Source organism: Coccinella septempunctata, chromosome 4 (assembly GCF_907165205.1).
Source record: "Coccinella septempunctata chromosome 4, icCocSept1.1, whole genome shotgun sequence".
NCBI lineage: Eukaryota > Metazoa > Arthropoda > Insecta > Coleoptera > Coccinellidae > Coccinella > Coccinella septempunctata.
The window spans coordinates 7,862,841-7,880,648 of NC_058192.1; the positions used below are offsets into that span (position 1 = coordinate 7,862,841).

Genomic DNA, 17,808 nt, shown 5'->3' on the forward strand with positions numbered 1-17,808 from the left:
AATAACAGGTTTACTTTGACAAAAAAAACTCCATAGAGTTGAAATTATTTTGTTCGAATGAATTTTTAAAGAGAATACTATATTCTAGTTTCATCTGTTAGTCAATATTTTCACAACATAAAAAAATAACACACAAAGAATAAACTTTTCTTTATTTACAACTCTATATATATATATACAACCATGAAAAAGGTCAAGGACATAATATACATAGATAATTAATAATGTTGGTGATAGACAATTCTCTAATAATTATTAATTACACAAATAAAAAATGGAATTATTATCATAAAAACAATATTCCATTAAAATAGCAAAAATGCAGTCATCAAATTATTGAATGGTAATTCTATAAAACATTGATAAAATGAACTTATCACAGACCAAATGATCAATAGTAATGTTCAGGTTCATCATCTCTTTTGACATAAACTTCTCCAAATTTGCTCATATATTTACGAATGAAGTCTTTCGCTTTCACCTTGACACTTTCACTACACACAAGCTCTTCTATTTCCGAGATGTGTTTCATTTCTTTCAACATGACAAAATGTGTGAGCTGAAAAAATAATAACATATATATGTAGTTTATTTTTGTTCACTATTTTATAAAATGTATTCTAATGGATATGATGTTAGCCGGTAGATCTAACATATTGATAGATACACTTTTTTGTCAAATGCCCACAACGATGGGAAAAAAAAAACAAAATTGCTATAGCCAATCGAAAAAAATTCGAAATCTGTCAATAAAATCTCCTTTAAAATATTTCCGTAACTCCATCTGTAATCATCAAGCACTCTTTGTTAATTTCCCTCAAAAAAGGGCAATAAAATCCGTTAGAATCGAAAACATCCCCGAAAGATGCGAAAACGAGACGTCACTGGTCATTTTCAATCGTGAATGCCCAGTCGAATGTTACGCTCATGTCTGTGTCGTCCAAGAGCCATCAACGGATGTCATCGGCGATTGTTTTATAACATGGAGTTAGCCAGAGCCCGTAAATTCTATGGTTTCTTCTGAGGATTTGTGAAATTTCGTCATAATTGATTTTTTTTTTCATAAAAATCAAGTATTTCAATATCGGTTTGCGGAACAAAAAGTAGTGGAGCACCCCGATTCTCAGACAAACTACCATTTCATATTATTTTAAGAAAATAACTCACTTTTCTTGCAAGATGCTTGAAGTCTTCTGTATTTGTTATTCGTCCCTCCTTGCAATCTGACTTCCTGTAAACATTCAGTGATGTAACAACAGTATTAGCCATTGCAGATCGGAATGCCTCTTTGATTTTCTTCGCGTTTTCCGTGTTTGAATACTTCATCTCCCTTATCTTAGCCTTTGAGGGTTGCTGCTTCAATTTTTTTTCTTTCATATGTTTTCTTCTTTGCTGCAGAATTATTTCTTTCTGTTTTTTGAGCATCAATTTATTCTCCTTATATCTCTTCAAGTCCTCCTTAAATAATAACTTATCTTCTTCGGTTCTAGGCTGAAATGTTAAAAGGTTATTCGAATCTATTAAAGAAATATTCACACTCACGCTTATTATTATTTCTTGAACTAAGGAAGAATTCTTCCTCTTTTTCGCAGAAGGACCTTCTTCATCCAATAGGTTGAACTGTTCCTTGAGCCTTTTATCAATGGAAGATTCTTCTTCAGTTGGAGAAATTTCAACATCTGGTTGAATTTCCTCGATCGTTTCAATTATCGGACTTGGGGTGTCCTCGATACGAGAAGAAATCCTTGGGATTATCGTTTTTATGGGAGGCGCAATTTTGAATTCTTTACTTATTTGTTTCTTGACTTGTCTCAATAATCTGCTGTCATTTATAATTTCTTCGTCGCTATCCGAGTCATCTGAACTGGAGTCTGAAGTTGATGAACTTGACTCCGAACTGCTAGAGTCTGAATCTGAAAGAAGTGAATTTCATAAAAATCATATTCTGCCATCATGTAAGATATTTATTTATATTCGTGTAGCTACCATCTTCTGGAGTACTTTCTGCTGGTTCCAATGGTGGTGGTTCCCACTGACTTTTCCTGATTCGTATGTGGTAGTAATACGGTCGCCCGTATTTATCTTTCGCACTTTTCCATTTAGGGGGTAACTTGGGCGGTGGTGGAATAGGACCCAAGAACTTGACATCCCCAATGATACTGATAATTTCGCTATTTTTCTCCTGCTGATACAAAACCGGAGATTGTGTTTGTCCAATCATCATCTGAGGTGAATATCCCATCGGATTGTGAAGACCTTGAACACCTGGCAAAGGAGGAGGAGTTTGAGGTGGTAAAGTAGGAGGTGGCATATTGGTAGGAACGGGGGGTAAACTGGGAATAGCTTGACCTTGATGAATGTTAGTGGACATTGTGCCACTAGTTGGTGGAATTTGGTGTATTAAAGCAGGAGGGAGTGAGGAAGTCAGCGGAGGCCTACCTACAGGTATCGGGGGAACCATATGAGACAGATTTCTACCAGTCGATAATGGCGGCATAGGTGCGGGCATCCCGTTAGACATCTGAAAACGAAGAATAAATACCGGGTTTACCACTACTCATACGTAATGCTGCACAAAATAACCATAGAGTTTGAAAATATATTCGAAAATCCTAAAATATAGAGGGTGTTCCACTTGAAATAAGACCTTATACGCCCTGAAAATTTCTGGAATAGTCAATAATATTTTTGCTCAGTTTATTACCTGAATTTGAGGCATGCCATATGGGTAGGTTGAAGTAGACTGAATGTGCGGAGGAGGTATGTTTGTGTTGGGCAGAGAAGCGGGAATGGCCATATTTGGCATATGTCCGTAACCCAAAGGATTGTCAGCAGATGGAGGAATGGGATAATTTTGCCATTGCCCAATCTGCGGATTCCAAATACATTGAAAACCTCTAGTTGGATCGAACGGAGCAGTGAACCTTGGGTCCGTGCCAATCAACATGCAGTTTTTCTCGTGCTGTATCCATAACTCTCTCTGCTTTCTTCGTCTATCTTCTTCCTGCTGTTCCACTTGAAGGGCGAACAGTTTCCTTCTGCTATATTTGCTCAATACGGTCTGTTGCTGATTGCGCTCATCCGATTTGAAATTTTTCTTATCTTGCAACCGGGATTTTTGCATGCCTTGAAATAAATATGATTTTACTTAATTTTTTACTGGATGATGATGATTTTGAACTTTTAATAAATAATTTCATTTCACAATAAGAGTACACAGCTCCACAATTCATAGGGATCTCTGACCTCCCATCAATTTATTTCAAGAATATGCACTTCAAGATTTTTTTTTGATCAGATTGAGGAGTATGTTAGTTGATATTCTTGTTTTTTCTGAAGAGTTTCATAGAAAAAATTTTCAATTTAGTATGAGGAATTCCAGTCTTGAAAAAATGCGTATTTTTTTGGTAAAAAAAATTTTTATGGGGTAATTTCTCGAATTAAAGTAAAGTTGACTTATAATGAAAAATTAAGTTTCATCTATAAAAAAACGCTATCTGACACTTTTGATCAATTCAAATCAGATTGCCTCTCCACTAACCTCTATATCTGCTTTCATTCTTCTTTTCCGCATACTGTTCTAAACCCAATCCAGCAATATAACCTTTATTGGCCTCCCTTTCATGCTCTTTCATCTGCTCTATCCTTTCCTTCTTAGGTATCCTGAACACTTCCTTGAGCTTAGACCACATCTCCACAAGTTTAGTCGCCAAAATGATTATTTCGAATTCGTAATTGGGCGTTTTGTCTTCAAGCGTCACTAGTTTAGGCTTAGTGGACGACAGATACAAATCATCTTCGAAGATATTCACTATCTCCTCCGCCAGAGCCGGTCCACGGGTGTTTTTGAAGTACGAGTTCTCAGATTTGACCTCCTGCATTCCAACAGATTTCCTAATTTGAGTTTCGTCCAAGATCTGGACCTCCGAATGATAATCGGTTTCCATGGTTTCTTGGTTAGTATCTGCTACTGGGGTGGGCGTCGGAGGCTGACTAACCTCAGTTTCCACTTTTGGGGAATTACTCTCAGAATTCGAATCAATTGATGAGCTTGAAGTTAGCGGAACCGACCACTTTTCAATGGTAGCCAAAACTTTGCTGTCTTGAAGCATTGTCTTGTTTGGTACAGGAAGTACTGCCAATGTTTGAAGCACTTCCAATCTGTAAAAACCAATGTGAGAAGAGATATATTAATGAAAAAACAGATTTTATGGGAAAACTGTGTGAAGCATACCTCAGAGAATCGTATTTTTTATCCAATTGACATAGATGCTGGGCATCGGTCATATATCCGTGCATAAGACGTAAACCATGATAATCTAAGAAGAGTCGACGGCAAGGTAGTTCCCCTCTTCTCAAAACTCTTAACAGTTTTCCTCTTTGAGCTGGTTCTTTGGCTCTTATCATCAACCTTGATAGCTTCAGTGTGTGTGCTTGATTTTTCAAACCAGTTGTAACCAAAAGATCGATTTCCTCATCTAGTTGCTAAAAAATGTATCATGTTAAGTAGCATGTTATCAAAGAATATTGCAATTAAAGAATATTTACATCATCCTCAAACAACTCCTTTCGAAGCTTCCTTTTCGATTTAGTCCTCTTCACTTTAGTCACGACTGGAATAGGAGTCGTTACTTCTTCTTTTTCTACTTTTGGAACAACTTCTTCTGTGACAGATTCTTCTGGTTTAACCTCCGGTATAGCCTCTGGCACAGGCTTAACCTCGACGGTTTCTTCAACTTCCTCGTCCTCCTCATCGTCACATTCTTCATCTTCATCTGGTTCATCGCCGAGCCAACCTCGGCATGAAGGTGCTTCACAATAACATTTTTGAGCCTCTTTTCTGTAATTTTAAATTGGGGTTTGATCCTTATTTCTGCTTCAATACAATTATAAGTCAAAAGATATTCAGATTGTATCAGTTCTACTGATACTAACAAAATGTAATATTAATGTTACTCACCCATATCTTTCAAACCTATAATCGAATGTCACTTCTTCTCCAGCTAAAATTGTTCTTGTACTGAAGAAACCTATTCGTAGTTCCCCATTTACTGTCCACTTTTGAGTTTCAGCATTTGGTTCACAGGAATGGTTTATGAATCTAGAAATGTTACCTGAAAAATAGCCTTATAGAAATACGTGGCTTGGGACTGGGTGAAGTTTTTTCCTTCAAATAAAAATTTTTATTTTCAATGTTCTACTTTTGTAGAGTTGCAATTTAAAAAAAATCTTCTGAAATATGTATTTTGCTTCATCCTTATCTGAATCTTTCACTAACCCTTTTGTGTAGCATCGATAATAGCATCTGACCTCAGAGACATGAAATAATAATGCGTGTTTTTATCCTGAGAGTATACATCTGCCCTCCTGTCAAATTCATCAGCATTGAGAACTTCCCCAACATATTCAAGAATGAATTCTCCACTGGAAAAAAATGTTTATGAATGCAAAGCCACTACTTTAAGTGATTATGAATTTGATGACAATGTTTATGAAACACCCTGTATATTTCTCCATGAACTCTCAATGGGCACTTCTGGTGAGACACATATGAAGATGAGAAGATGTGGTCCACTATGGATCACAAAGAAGGGGTATGGTCAGTATGTAGCTGAGAAAAAGGCCACTTACTACCTAACCAAAGTAACCAAAGTGTATATACTGACCAAACCCAAGCGGTGTAATGAGCTTAATATTGCCCCCCCCAACCACATGCTTTTAAGGGTATGTGGTTCCTGAAAAGCTTTAAAAGTCAGCTAGATTCTGCAAATTAACACCAAGGCTGCATTAAATCTGTCCACTGCTTATAATTTAACAGTTATCGACTGTCTCTAAAAGTTTAAATTAACCTGCCAGTCTTCATTATAGTTGGAAATCAATGTTACCTCAGCCATCAACAAAAAAACAATAATTAATAATCAGATCCAGATAAACAAGGGCAAGATATACAAAAATTTTAGTATATGAGTTGAAAATTAAATTTTTAGTTTTAAATCTACTCACTATGGAATATTTGCAGCAGCTCTTAAACCTAATCCTTTCTTATGGGTGTTGAAAACCTCAACTGGAGCAAACTGACTCTTCTGGAATTTTTTATTAGCACATCGATCACCAACTTGACAAAGATTTCCACTGAAAACAGTTGTTTAGGATGTTATCGCAATGTTGATCAAATATAATTGCTCAAAGTGCAGTTTCCGGAATTAAATTTTATTTCAAGTGAATCTTACCATTCAATCATTAAGAGTCTATTCAAGCAATCCTCACCACAAGCCATTTCTCCTCTTTCTTTTTCTTCTTCAGTCAAAAAACAATCACATGTCATTTTTTTTGCTTCTTTACATACAAATCGTTCGGTTAAGTAAATATTTTCCTTCAGATGCACAAACTGCTTCAACCGGTTTTCTACCAACTCGTCTTTAATTTGGGAATTGATTTTCACCTTTTCAGGGTCAGTATTGATGACTAGATTTTCTTTTATACTATCATTTGATTTAGTTTCCAAGTTGGATACATTCATTTCTAATTCACTGGACCTTCTCCATCTAGATTTTACTTTAATAGGTTTCTCAGAAGGTTCATTTTTACATGAAATACTCTGATTAGGAATAGCTTTTTCAATCTCATTTTTAATATCCGAAATTTCACACTCTTTTACTTTCACAAGACCATGACCAACAGAGGGCTTTTTTAAAACACTGATTGATTTTATGCGACTAGAACGTCTTATCACACCATCATCTAATTCATCACTTTTTGTTTTTACAGCAGTTTTTGCCTTAGTAGTCTTACTTTTATCTTTTTTTGTTGTCTCCTTCTTCTGACTTTTGTTAGATTTTGTTTCATTTTGTTTTTTACTTTTACCTTTCAATGTTTTTTCGATTTTAATTATATCCTCTAATAGTGAAGAATCTTCAGCTTTATCTTCTGACTCATTCAACTGGTAATCTATATCCTTCAATTTATCATCTAACATTTTACTAGTCTCATTTTCATTTCTATTATCTGTGTCAATCAGTTCACTTATAACAGGGGAATCACAAGAATCTTGCAATTCCGTTATGAATTCAGTATTATCATCCTCATTTTTCTGAATACTATCATGTGTTTGGGAAACTTCTAATTTATTTAAAACTTGAGAAAGTTTATCATCAATTTTATTCATTTCCTCCTCATCATTCTTCTTAATTTCTTCTTCCTTTAATAATTCATCATTAGTTCCTACCAAATCTATAGGTCCCACATTGCTATTATCATTTTCAGCTTCTAATGTTACTTCCTGACTAACATAATCAACTGTAACAACATTATCTACTGAATCAAATTCAATTAGCTCTTCCATTACATCTTGTTCATGTACTTCCAAATGCTCTAATTGTTCAGTTAAATCATATGTACTATCCTCTGGGATAGTAATTTGGGAATTCAAGGAAGTTTCACATTCAACTGAACTACATTCATTACTTTCTGCTAAAGTATCAGACTTATGTGCCAATTCATCACTTTCATTCACCATATCGTTCTCAACCAAACTTTCAAAATTCTCCTGTGATATGCTGATAATTGATTTCTTCGGTTGCCTAGGTTTGCGAGTGGTAATTTTCTTCACGGGCGTTTTTCTTTTAACAGTTTTTTTTGTTGTTTTAGTGTTTTTTGTTGCATCCACATCACCTGTTGTAATTTTTTGTTGAACTTTCTTTTTTCGTGGAGGCATAATGATCGCTTGGTTAGAAAATTATTCGTATTGACTACGGAAAAAACTGAACGTGAAATACATCAGGGATATATTAGTTAGATTAGAGCGATGTTATAATTTTTTCTTGTCTATGATAAATAAAAATAAACTTTTTAATTAAACTCTCAACCATCGATAAATACAAAGATCCTTCATTTTAGAGCATAGAAATCATGGGTCGAATAAAAGCAAAGTTAATCTTTCATATAAGTACATAATTCGTAGTTCAAAATAGTAAATTACTCATACTTTTTGCAGTTTCAACAAATATTTCAATAATGAACCAGAGTATAAACAACAATTTCTTGTAAAAACACACAAAAAAAAGATTTTCTTCAGTAGAAACTCTACCAAAATTCAAACTTGGGGCCTACTTTCTAAATTCATATCCGGTAGTCAAAAACTACTTTGTTATCTGTGGTTGAAATGCGCATTGCGGCCTTTGCGCATAGTCAGTGATCATTGACATCCGAAAAATGTACCAACTTCTATGAGCAAAGAGCAACTTTTCAATCTTATTCCCGTTTCCGCTGTGCTGTCTGGTACTTTGCTCACACGTCAAGCGTGGAATATCATAAAATTGTGTATTTTGTAAATATTTATTTGCCCCAATTCTCATTATAAGGCGAATTCTATAATCTTCAATATTAGAAAAAGTTATAGTATTTACTATTTGGTTGTTATTTGACTTTAGAAATAGTCTTTCACCAATTCTAATTGGCATGACGGAAAAACCAAAATGGAGACGATCACGCTTACCTCAAAAGATTGAATATGAATATTATTTAATCGATTCATAAGAATCATTAGGTAAAACTTGTCGTGAAATAATACCGATTTTAGTCAGATAAACTGAACAATATTACGAGTCTGCAGTTATTTTATGTTTATAGTGCAATAAGTAAATTGGATTCCATTACAAAACCAATATGGTAAGATTACAACTAGATCTGTATATATGTTAAGTTTCAAAGTCTTTAATTTGCTGTTCAGGTTTAATAGTAATACAACTTCATTTTTCAATTTGATATCAAAAACTTGATTTCTACTACAGCCAACGCCTTCTGATTTGTAAATCAATCCGCCATCTTGTGACGACATTAAAATATTCTTATTAATTTCAGCCACGAATAGATCCGTTGTCGTTGTTGAAATGCTTATCGGTTTTGTTATCACCAGACGGTGGTATAAATTCAAGAGAAGAAGTTCCGCGCTTTGTGAAGTAAGTGATTTTTCATTTTTATCTGATTCCATTTTTTTTTCCGCATATATTGATGATTCACATTTTTCCTATAGCTTGATGACGAAATTTTCGAAGAAACTTGTAAGCAAGTGTGTTTACTTACTGATATTGAAGAGCACCGACGTTACATTGATAGATATGTTCATGACTTCGGGAGGTTGGCTTTTAATTCAAACTTGGCTGCAAGAAGCCATGGGCAATTCCAATTGGAATTTAGTTCAAGAGGTCCTTGAATTGTTATTGATCACGCCTGTAGATTCAACTAGATTGCGACTAAATAATATTCCCAAATTAGTGAAGACGTTATCGAAAAGAGAAGATCTTGGAGGTGAGTTCAAATTTATGTTTTTAAGTGTAGTTATTTTTGTTATTCCAACTATCGTTTTGAGTTTTGATGGAATTAGGAATATTTATTCAAAGCAAACATCAAAATTTGTGTTTCATACTTATTTTATTTTATTTTCTATTTATTTATGTAACTAGGTTATTACATGTATCCTGAAGCAATTCAATGCTCAAGCAAATGTTTGGTGATAATGAGAACAAAATCTTGAAAACAAAACAACATTAAAAGTATGACCCATATATTTAAATTGATAATATAAATTTTCTTAGTGAAGGCTCAAGCAAGTGGAGTTTTGATAATGAAATCTTTCATAATCAAAAATATTTTTCACCTTGTAAAATCAGTTTTTTTCTTCCTTTGTCTATTTCAAATATCGCTCAACTCACAATACTTCTTTTTCTTAGATGTAAAAGATATGGCTACTTCATTAGTAAATAACTGGCTAGCCATTGTGAAAAACTCTACTTCTGTTATACAAGAAGAAAAATCATCAGTGAAATCTCCTGAAGCAGCCCCTATTACTATCGTGGAGGAAGCAACACAAGAGGATAAAACTCAAGAGTCCCCTGTTGAGACATCTGAACATCCTGCAGAATCTCCTGTGGTCACAAATGAAATTGAAACTATAGAACTCCCAGAACCACCTGCTGAAGAGCCGGTCAAAATGGAAGTAGAAGATGAAAATACAATTAGTACTAGTATGTTTTACAAAATAACCATCAGAGATGGAAAGCAGGTTCTTACCAAGCTGATCCATTCAGAAGAAGCAGATGAGAAAGCTGTTACTGAAGAAACAGAGCCTTCTGAAGAGGCTAATAAGAAGAAAGATGCTCCAAAAGAAGTGGAAGAGGAAAATAAAGTTGATGCGAAAAAAGATTCTAAATCCAAGAGTAGCAGTAAATCTTCAGGTAGTAGCAGCAGCAGCAAGAAAAGCTCTTCCTCTAGTAAATCTAGCAGCAGCAGCAGTAGTAAAGATAAAGATAAAAAACACAGTTCTAGACATTCATCAAAAAGTAGTAGTTCTAGTCGGGAGAAGGAAAAAAGTAGAAAAGATAAAGAAAATGACAAAGATAAACATAGAAGTAATGGTTCTTTGAAACACAGTTCTAGTAGCAGCAGCAAAAGCAATAATTCCTCAAGCAGCAGTAGAAGTAAAGATAAAAAAGATCCAAAAGAATCTAAGGAGAAGCAAGCTGAAAAGGATAAGGATACTTTGGAGAAACTAAAACCAGTAACTTTGGATAAAATAGGGAGAATACCAAGAAAGCCTACCGATGACAAAGACAAAGAGGTTAAGAAAAAACCATCCATGTCTATTGAACCTAAGAAGAAGGGAGAGGATAGACCTAAGACTGTAAAAATTTTCAATTCAAAAATGCGCTCAACCGGATTGGAGGAAGAAGTGAAGCCACCACCGCCAAGAAGTGCTGTTAAGAAACCACCACCAGTAATACCACCAATTACTATTCCTACAAAACGACTTTCACCGCCAAGAGAGAGTTTATCCACACCACCAGAGAAAAAAATCAAGTTAGAAGTGCCAGAGAGGATTGGAGCTATAAAATTAATACCACCCAAACCAAAACGTAAGTTTTTTTTGACCATCACTGATTTTCTGTTTTTATTTTTCAGGTACCAAAGCTTCGTCCAAGTCCAAGGTGGAAAATGTGAAGCAGAGCGAAAGCTTGCCAAGTGTTTTCTCCTGTGACCTGTTCTGGTGTTTGTCAATGCTTATACTGTCTGAGATATGTTCTAATATTTATAGTTTTTGTTACAGCTTGTATAAAGATGCGGTTATATTGCTTCCTAGGCCATCTGAGCTGTCATACTACGAGCTTAGGGATTTTTTAGAGCTACATTTTCATAACTCTTATTTACGGGCCACCGAAAATTGGTGGTAATTAATGTTTCAAAAATATTTTTGTCCTTTTAAATTTTCCGATTCTTAAATTTTTTTTCAAATTCCAAATTCTTCATTCATTAATATTCCACAAGTGAATGGACAGTGCAATTATTATTGGACATGTTATGTGCTGTGAACACTACCTTACATTACCTAAAAAAACATGTTTTTTCAAAATTTGTTTTCTTAGGTAGATTGATTTGGCTTCTCTTTGGTAAGTTAGTTGATTTTAAAATTTTTTTCCTGTACATTTTCTTTAAGATGACAATAAAAACGCATCACAAGTTCCACGTATATACATAGGTCCTTTCCTTCCTGTGATGTGGTAACGGGATAAAAAGAAAACCAGTGAGAGTACAAGGAGAATTATTGAAATTTGGCAACAATGGACTAAGGTTGTCAACTTGGACCAAGGCTCATCTGTAACCTTTTCGGGTTTCTCGTTTAATAATAATAAAGGCGAATCTAATTTGCCTTATTATTCTTTCCATTATATGAATGCTAAAAATTGAAAGAGACTGAAAAATACTAAAATTTCCAGTCATTTAAATTTTTCTTTCTGCATGCTGCCAATATTCAATCAAACTTCAAAGTCTGAAATTTATGGCCAGGAATGAAAAGATGAATTATATGAACGATTTGGGATATGATACATTAAAAGTACATATAAAATTTTGATACACAAACATATAGGGTGTTTCACGCCAAGTGTCCACTAGAAGTAACTAGAGAACCTAATAAGGTTTCATGAAAAATTGTGGACCATAATGAATGGACAGGATTCATTCAACTAAAATATTCCATAATATTATTATTTCAAATATGACATCCTATGTTTTATAATAATTTTAGATTCTCAACAAAATTCTAGCAATGATTTGCACACCTCAAAGTTTTGGAGAGATTAAGACATTTCATTTATTTTGAAGTAAAGCTACTCTTCAATGAGTCATCAAATTTCTTGAAAATCCTCAGATATAGGGTGTGAGACGATGTTAGATGGAGATTCTTACCTTCCATCTAATGGTCTATTAAAATACTGGGTGTTATATTTGAAAAAATAACTATCAATTTTGAATATACCCGAGATAGATTCTGGTTAACTAGCCAGTAGACCTAGTAGAATCTAGAGAGTATTCTCTGTGGGTAGTACAATTATGAACACTCAAATTTTTCTCAATAGGAAGTAAACACAATTATTCCAAACTTCTAGTCGAGACAAATTGATTAATATCCCCAGAACCTTGAGGTTTGCTTATGAGGAAGTTCGAATAGCAGTAAAAATTCTGTTGAAAATTCAAAAATTTGGTGAAACAGGGTGTCGCATTCGAAATAACAAAGTTGAGATTAACTTCCGGTGTATAACCGGAACTATTGCCGACAAGAGAATATTTTAATTGAATGAATCCCACCCATTCATTATTTTTCTCAAATTTTCAGCAAAAAATCTCATTCGTATTTCTAGATACTTCTAGTGGACACTCAGCTTGAAACACCCTGTATTATGATCAAGCTAATCGCGAGTTGGAATTAATATTTCACACAAATCGATGGAAATTTCTAGAAACAAATATTTCGCCGACACCTTTTGGTCGCTTTTTAAAACGGCTGCAAATTACGCGTTTTAAAGATTGCATTAGATTCTTTTAATCGTGACAACTCTTTAAATTTTTAGTTGCCAAAATTTCTTTTCTCAATCTCTGGGAAAAAATCACGATACCTAAGGCCCAACTGTAAATCTAAAATAGAAAGGCTTTTTTCCTTTCACTGATTTGAAGTTGGTTGTTCAATCCCCATTAAAATAATGTTTCATTTCATGAACAGTACAGATCAGCGCATATAGGAATATAGTACCTGCTCAAAGGCAGAGGTGCATTGTTACAGTACCACACTTGTAGGATGTAACATTCTATTGTTCTATTTGTTTTAATTTTTATTTAGCTTCCCAAATATAAAACTAATTTTCTACATAAATATCATCTATAGTCTGCCTAGAATGAACAATTGTTAACCTTTATTGTCTTCATTACTCAATTAATCTCTCGCCAAATCTTCAATATTCTATATTAAGAAGTATCTCTGCTGCTTTCACTTCAGTCTTGAAACCATATTTTTAACAGAGGTCCCACTAACCTATGGAAAGATTTCAAAAAATGTTTTCTTGTGGCAGCAACCCTGATATGACGCAATATCAATTGTTTCGGCTGCCTCCCCAACCCTAGGTTGGGTTCGAAATCCGTATATTTACCTGAATTCTTTGGAATTCAAATTTTGTCCTTCACTATGTTCAATTAACGAGATTTGGGGGTAGGGGGTGCAAAAACATATGTAACCATTCTGTTACGCGCCTTATATAATAAGTGAGAATTCAGTCCCGACATGCTTTGAATTTAAATTTGAATCATTGTGCGTATTGAAATTTCAATATACTTGATGTATTGTCGAATTGAATCGTTCCTTTATGAATTTCTTTAATTGATCTTATAATTTTTTTACTAGAAATAACGACAAACTATTTTCATTGAAAGTGGGTGGGTGAAATTGATGAAAAAACGAATTTTATTATGAAATTTAAAAAGAAAACGTTATTTTTAGCATCAATAATTCTTGGTTACTCAATTCAGATATTGAATTTCCCGTATTTAAATTTTTATTTAAATCTGAATTCTTTTAGTATTCCATTTACGTCACGCGTTAATACTAGTAAAACGTTTATATTTTGCACTTTAATTTTCAACTTTATTCTTGTCACATAAGTATAATAGACAGTGGAATTTTATTACTACTTTCACTCTTTAAGCTGGAAACACTCATCTCATTACAAGCGAATTATCCTCATCTTATTTCCTTCAGCAATGGTCTAATCGATATATTCGAATTCTATCATACGCCGAAAGAAAAAACACATAAAATTATTAAGAAAGCTCTTGTTAATATACGAAGATTCTACAGATGAAATCGATTATTAGGTTTCAAAGATGAATAAAGAAAGTCCAGGCGTAGAGCATAACGTCCTCATTTAGAATAAATTCACGTTTTATGACGCATTTTTAAAGAATACTAAATTTTTTCTGTTGCATGTTTATCTTATTCAAAAAATATTTTTCTTCTCTAGTGCGTTTTTACCTACTTCTCCGCACTCGTTGCAGTTCCGAAAGTGCACTTCGCCGCACTGGTGCATTACGCGTCACCGGGTGTCGCGCACGGGAAAGTATCACTGCGCACTTTTAAAAAGACAAATATTTTTTGATTGGAAGAAAGAATAATGCGAATAAACATATTTAGATCTGTTAGTTATTGAATGATATTTCCATCTTAGCAAAAAATTCAAAATTTGCATGATATATTATTTACTAATGTGGCAAATTTAAGTAATTTCTGCTAACGTAACTAGTGATTCATACTACCCGCACATTATTCAAGGTTATAAGCTATTAAGCTTTGCATAATGACAAAAAAATCAAAGGGTTACACTATTTTTAATTTGCATCTAGAATATGTAATGGAAAGAAATTTTTCATTGATTTCTTGGGGGAATATTTCTGCAGTTTTTGCACAGGAAATTGCGTGATACGATAATATTGAATTTACTATTTGGTATCGGGTTTTATTCAGATTAGTGTTACGCACTTCGTGTTCTCTAATGGTTAGATGAAAAATAATTAATCGTTTAAATAAAGAACGGTCTCCAAGAATCTTGTGTTTAAATTTGTTCGAAATGCTTCGATTAGTTTAAGCCGTGGCGATATCAGAACATACTTAAATCGTTTTCTGGTAGATTACCAGTGTTTTTGCATTTTCTTTATCGAAAGGGGATGAATGACCTAGATTATCTGGATTTTGTAATGTTGAACTTTCGAAAGAGAATCTTCTTCATATTGACAATGAAAGCAATCTATTAGTTTTTCCGTACCAAAATTTCGAACACAACCGCAGACAAGCGCGATCGCCTTCTATCCGACTTTCGTTTCCTAAATTGAAATTTATTGTCCCGAATCTTTTATTGATACCATTTGGGTCCTACATCATTCTTAGAAGAAAAAGTTCGATCCAAATAATGATCTGAAGAAAAATCCGTTTCATCAATGTTTCCATTTATCGTTTTTAAGTTTGAATTTCGAATTTGTAACTATTTCTTCGCTGAGTACAGCCCTGTACAATTCAATCCAACTTGGCAGAGAGGACTTTCCATTCTTAGGTGGATCCAGTGCCGGAGTTAACAGATCTCCCTCGTGGAGTGGCTAGAATAGCCGCATTGCCACCTAAACTTATCATTCTGACTTCATCACGTAATCGTCAGGCCTGTTTTTTGTTGCCAATCCCATTCTGGCGTTATAGAATTCATTTTATTAGACTCAACTGATAGAAATGCACTTTCAAGACTTCGCTCGATTATTTTTAATTATTCACTCCATCTCATTTGAGAAAGGATGAGCATGGAATAGTTGAATTGCTTGCAATAATATGTGAGGGATTTTTAGTTGCCTTGAGAGCTGTAAGAGCACTTAATCCATACGGAGACCATAGTGAAAACCATTTATCTTGAATCTATCATAATTTATTTCCAGAACAACATTTCATAAAATTTCATACCGTTCTTTTTTAAATTGCATTATGCATAAATTTTATTCGTTTTCTAATGTCTTTTTCTAGGTTTTGTGTTTCTTTTCACAGTTATAAGCATTGACAATCACATTTTTTCTCATCATTTACTTTTCTGCCGAAAAGATTAATCATGATTATTTCTTTACAGCTGCATTCCTTCAAGAAAGTGATATCTTCATGGATGCTCTCACTGCAGCTACATCGAAAAAAGAACCAAAAAGGAAGAAACGACGTCTAAGTCAATCTAAAGAACCTGAAGAGGCCAGTCCATCTGTACAGCAACCACCATCGTCCAGCTCACCTATCGGAATAAAAAATTACTCTCCTGCTAATTTCTATCAGGAAACATTGGATAACACTAATGAAACTGAAGAAACAAAGGAGAATACACCTGATGAACCAGCGGAAGAAGCTATATCTGGGGAGAACGTAAATAAGGAAACAAGTGGTGAAGAGAAAGAGGAGAAAACGGCTAGCGAGGATAGTAGTGAAGTGAATGAACCTTCGACAAGGACAAATAGTGACGGTTTGAAGGGTGCTTTAGTGTATTTCAAAAGGAAAGGACCAAAACGTTCTATACGATGGAAAGATGACAAAGACTTGGTGGATATAAGATATTTCGAACTAGATGAAACAGAGAGAGTAAACGTATCGCGGCCTAATTTCACAGAATTGGCTAAGTTGGACATGACACATGAAAGAGAAGCATTGCTAGGACGTAAATTGAACAATGAAGATCTGATGGAACCAACCACTGCCTGGAGAGTACCATATCTTGTTGACCAACCTGATTTACCGGTACAACCTGGTTCCAAAAGTTTAGAAAAAGATATACAATATGCTAGATCTAAGAATACTCTTCAAGCATTATATTTCAATAAAAATTCAATCCCTGATACCCCAGGTGAACCTATCTCAGAAATTCATCCCATGGTGGATCCAGTCAGTATACCTTTGGAAGATGCTGAGAGTCAAGTTTGTGATTTGAGGAATACACCTTGGCCAGAACCTAAAGGAATGGCACCAGTTGAACTGGCTCCTGTTAATATGCCACCTATGTTCCAGAATATGCCTGGACCATTCCAAAATTTCCCACAGATAGGACCGCAAGGTTTTCCTGGTCTGCAAGGACCACGTTTTGGACCGCCGAATATGATTCCCAATGGTCCCCCCAATATGATGCCAAACAACATTAATATGATGGGTAATCCAAATATGAATATGGGACCACCTATGGATATGATGAATCAAGGACCAATGAACCAAGGTCTTATGAATCAAGGCCCAATGAACCAGGGTCCAATTAATGCCAATATATTTGTTCCCAATGGCCCCACTATGGATGGTTTCAATCCTATGATGAATGAAAACCAAAATTTCCCAATGCCTTTCAACCAACCAAATATGTTTGGGCCTCCAAATAATAACTTCAACAACATGGAGAGAGGAGGACATAGAGGAAGGGGTGCATTTAGAAGAGGACACAATAACTGGAATAGAAATAATGTACCTAGAGGTGGAAGTAGTTGGAGAGGTAATGATCATAGAGGAGGTCGAATTTGTAAAAATGTGAAAAACCATGGATACTGCAGAAAGATCGACAGCTGTCCATTCATACATCCAAACTAACTGATAAAATATCATCCTATAACATGTAAATATGATACAGATTGTATAGTGTCAATGTATATTCTCTTATTTCAACCGTTGTCTGGTTGGTACATTGTGATATTAGTATGTAAGATTGGTGTTGATCACTGCCTTTAGGTCAGTGAGTTTATCAGTTGTTATTTCTATCTAAGAAATTTTACAAATCGTTTGTATATAGCTTGTGAATATTAATAATATGATTTATGCTATTTTCTTGTTTTATATTTTTCATTTTGTTTCAATTAAAATGATCAATTCATTATTCTATCATTACTTTTTCAAATTATCCATAAAATAATATAGATTCAGCTATACATATATATTTT

The 17,808-nt window shown here is 34.3% G+C and overlaps 2 protein-coding genes across 2 annotated transcripts; one reads left to right on the forward strand and one right to left on the reverse strand.

The window, feature by feature from the left end:
• Nucleotides 1-135: 135 nt before the first annotated feature.
• On the reverse strand, nt 136-7,849 carry LOC123311119 (histone-lysine N-methyltransferase SETD2). The gene is made up of 12 exons (XM_044894905.1): nt 6,231-7,849; nt 6,004-6,132; nt 5,279-5,424; nt 4,961-5,114; nt 4,549-4,840; nt 4,235-4,485; nt 3,542-4,161; nt 2,705-3,126; nt 1,987-2,521; nt 1,543-1,913; nt 1,168-1,491; nt 136-559 (listed from the first exon to the last, which is right to left on the reverse strand). Exons 1-12 carry the CDS (start codon nt 7,712-7,714, stop codon nt 392-394), a joined length of 4,896 nt encoding a protein of 1,631 aa, XP_044750840.1. The 5' UTR covers nt 7,715-7,849; the 3' UTR covers nt 136-391.
• Nucleotides 7,850-8,237: 388 nt separating this feature from the next.
• LOC123311055 (serine/threonine-protein phosphatase 1 regulatory subunit 10-like) lies at nt 8,238-17,742 on the forward strand. Its single transcript, XM_044894811.1, has 5 exons — nt 8,238-8,667; nt 8,860-8,957; nt 9,032-9,306; nt 9,729-10,910; nt 15,981-17,742. The coding sequence occupies exons 1-5, from the start codon at nt 8,665-8,667 to the stop codon at nt 17,459-17,461; spliced, it is 3,039 nt and encodes a 1,012-aa protein (XP_044750746.1). The 5' UTR covers nt 8,238-8,664; the 3' UTR covers nt 17,462-17,742.
• The last annotated feature ends 66 nt before the right edge of the window (nt 17,743-17,808 follow it).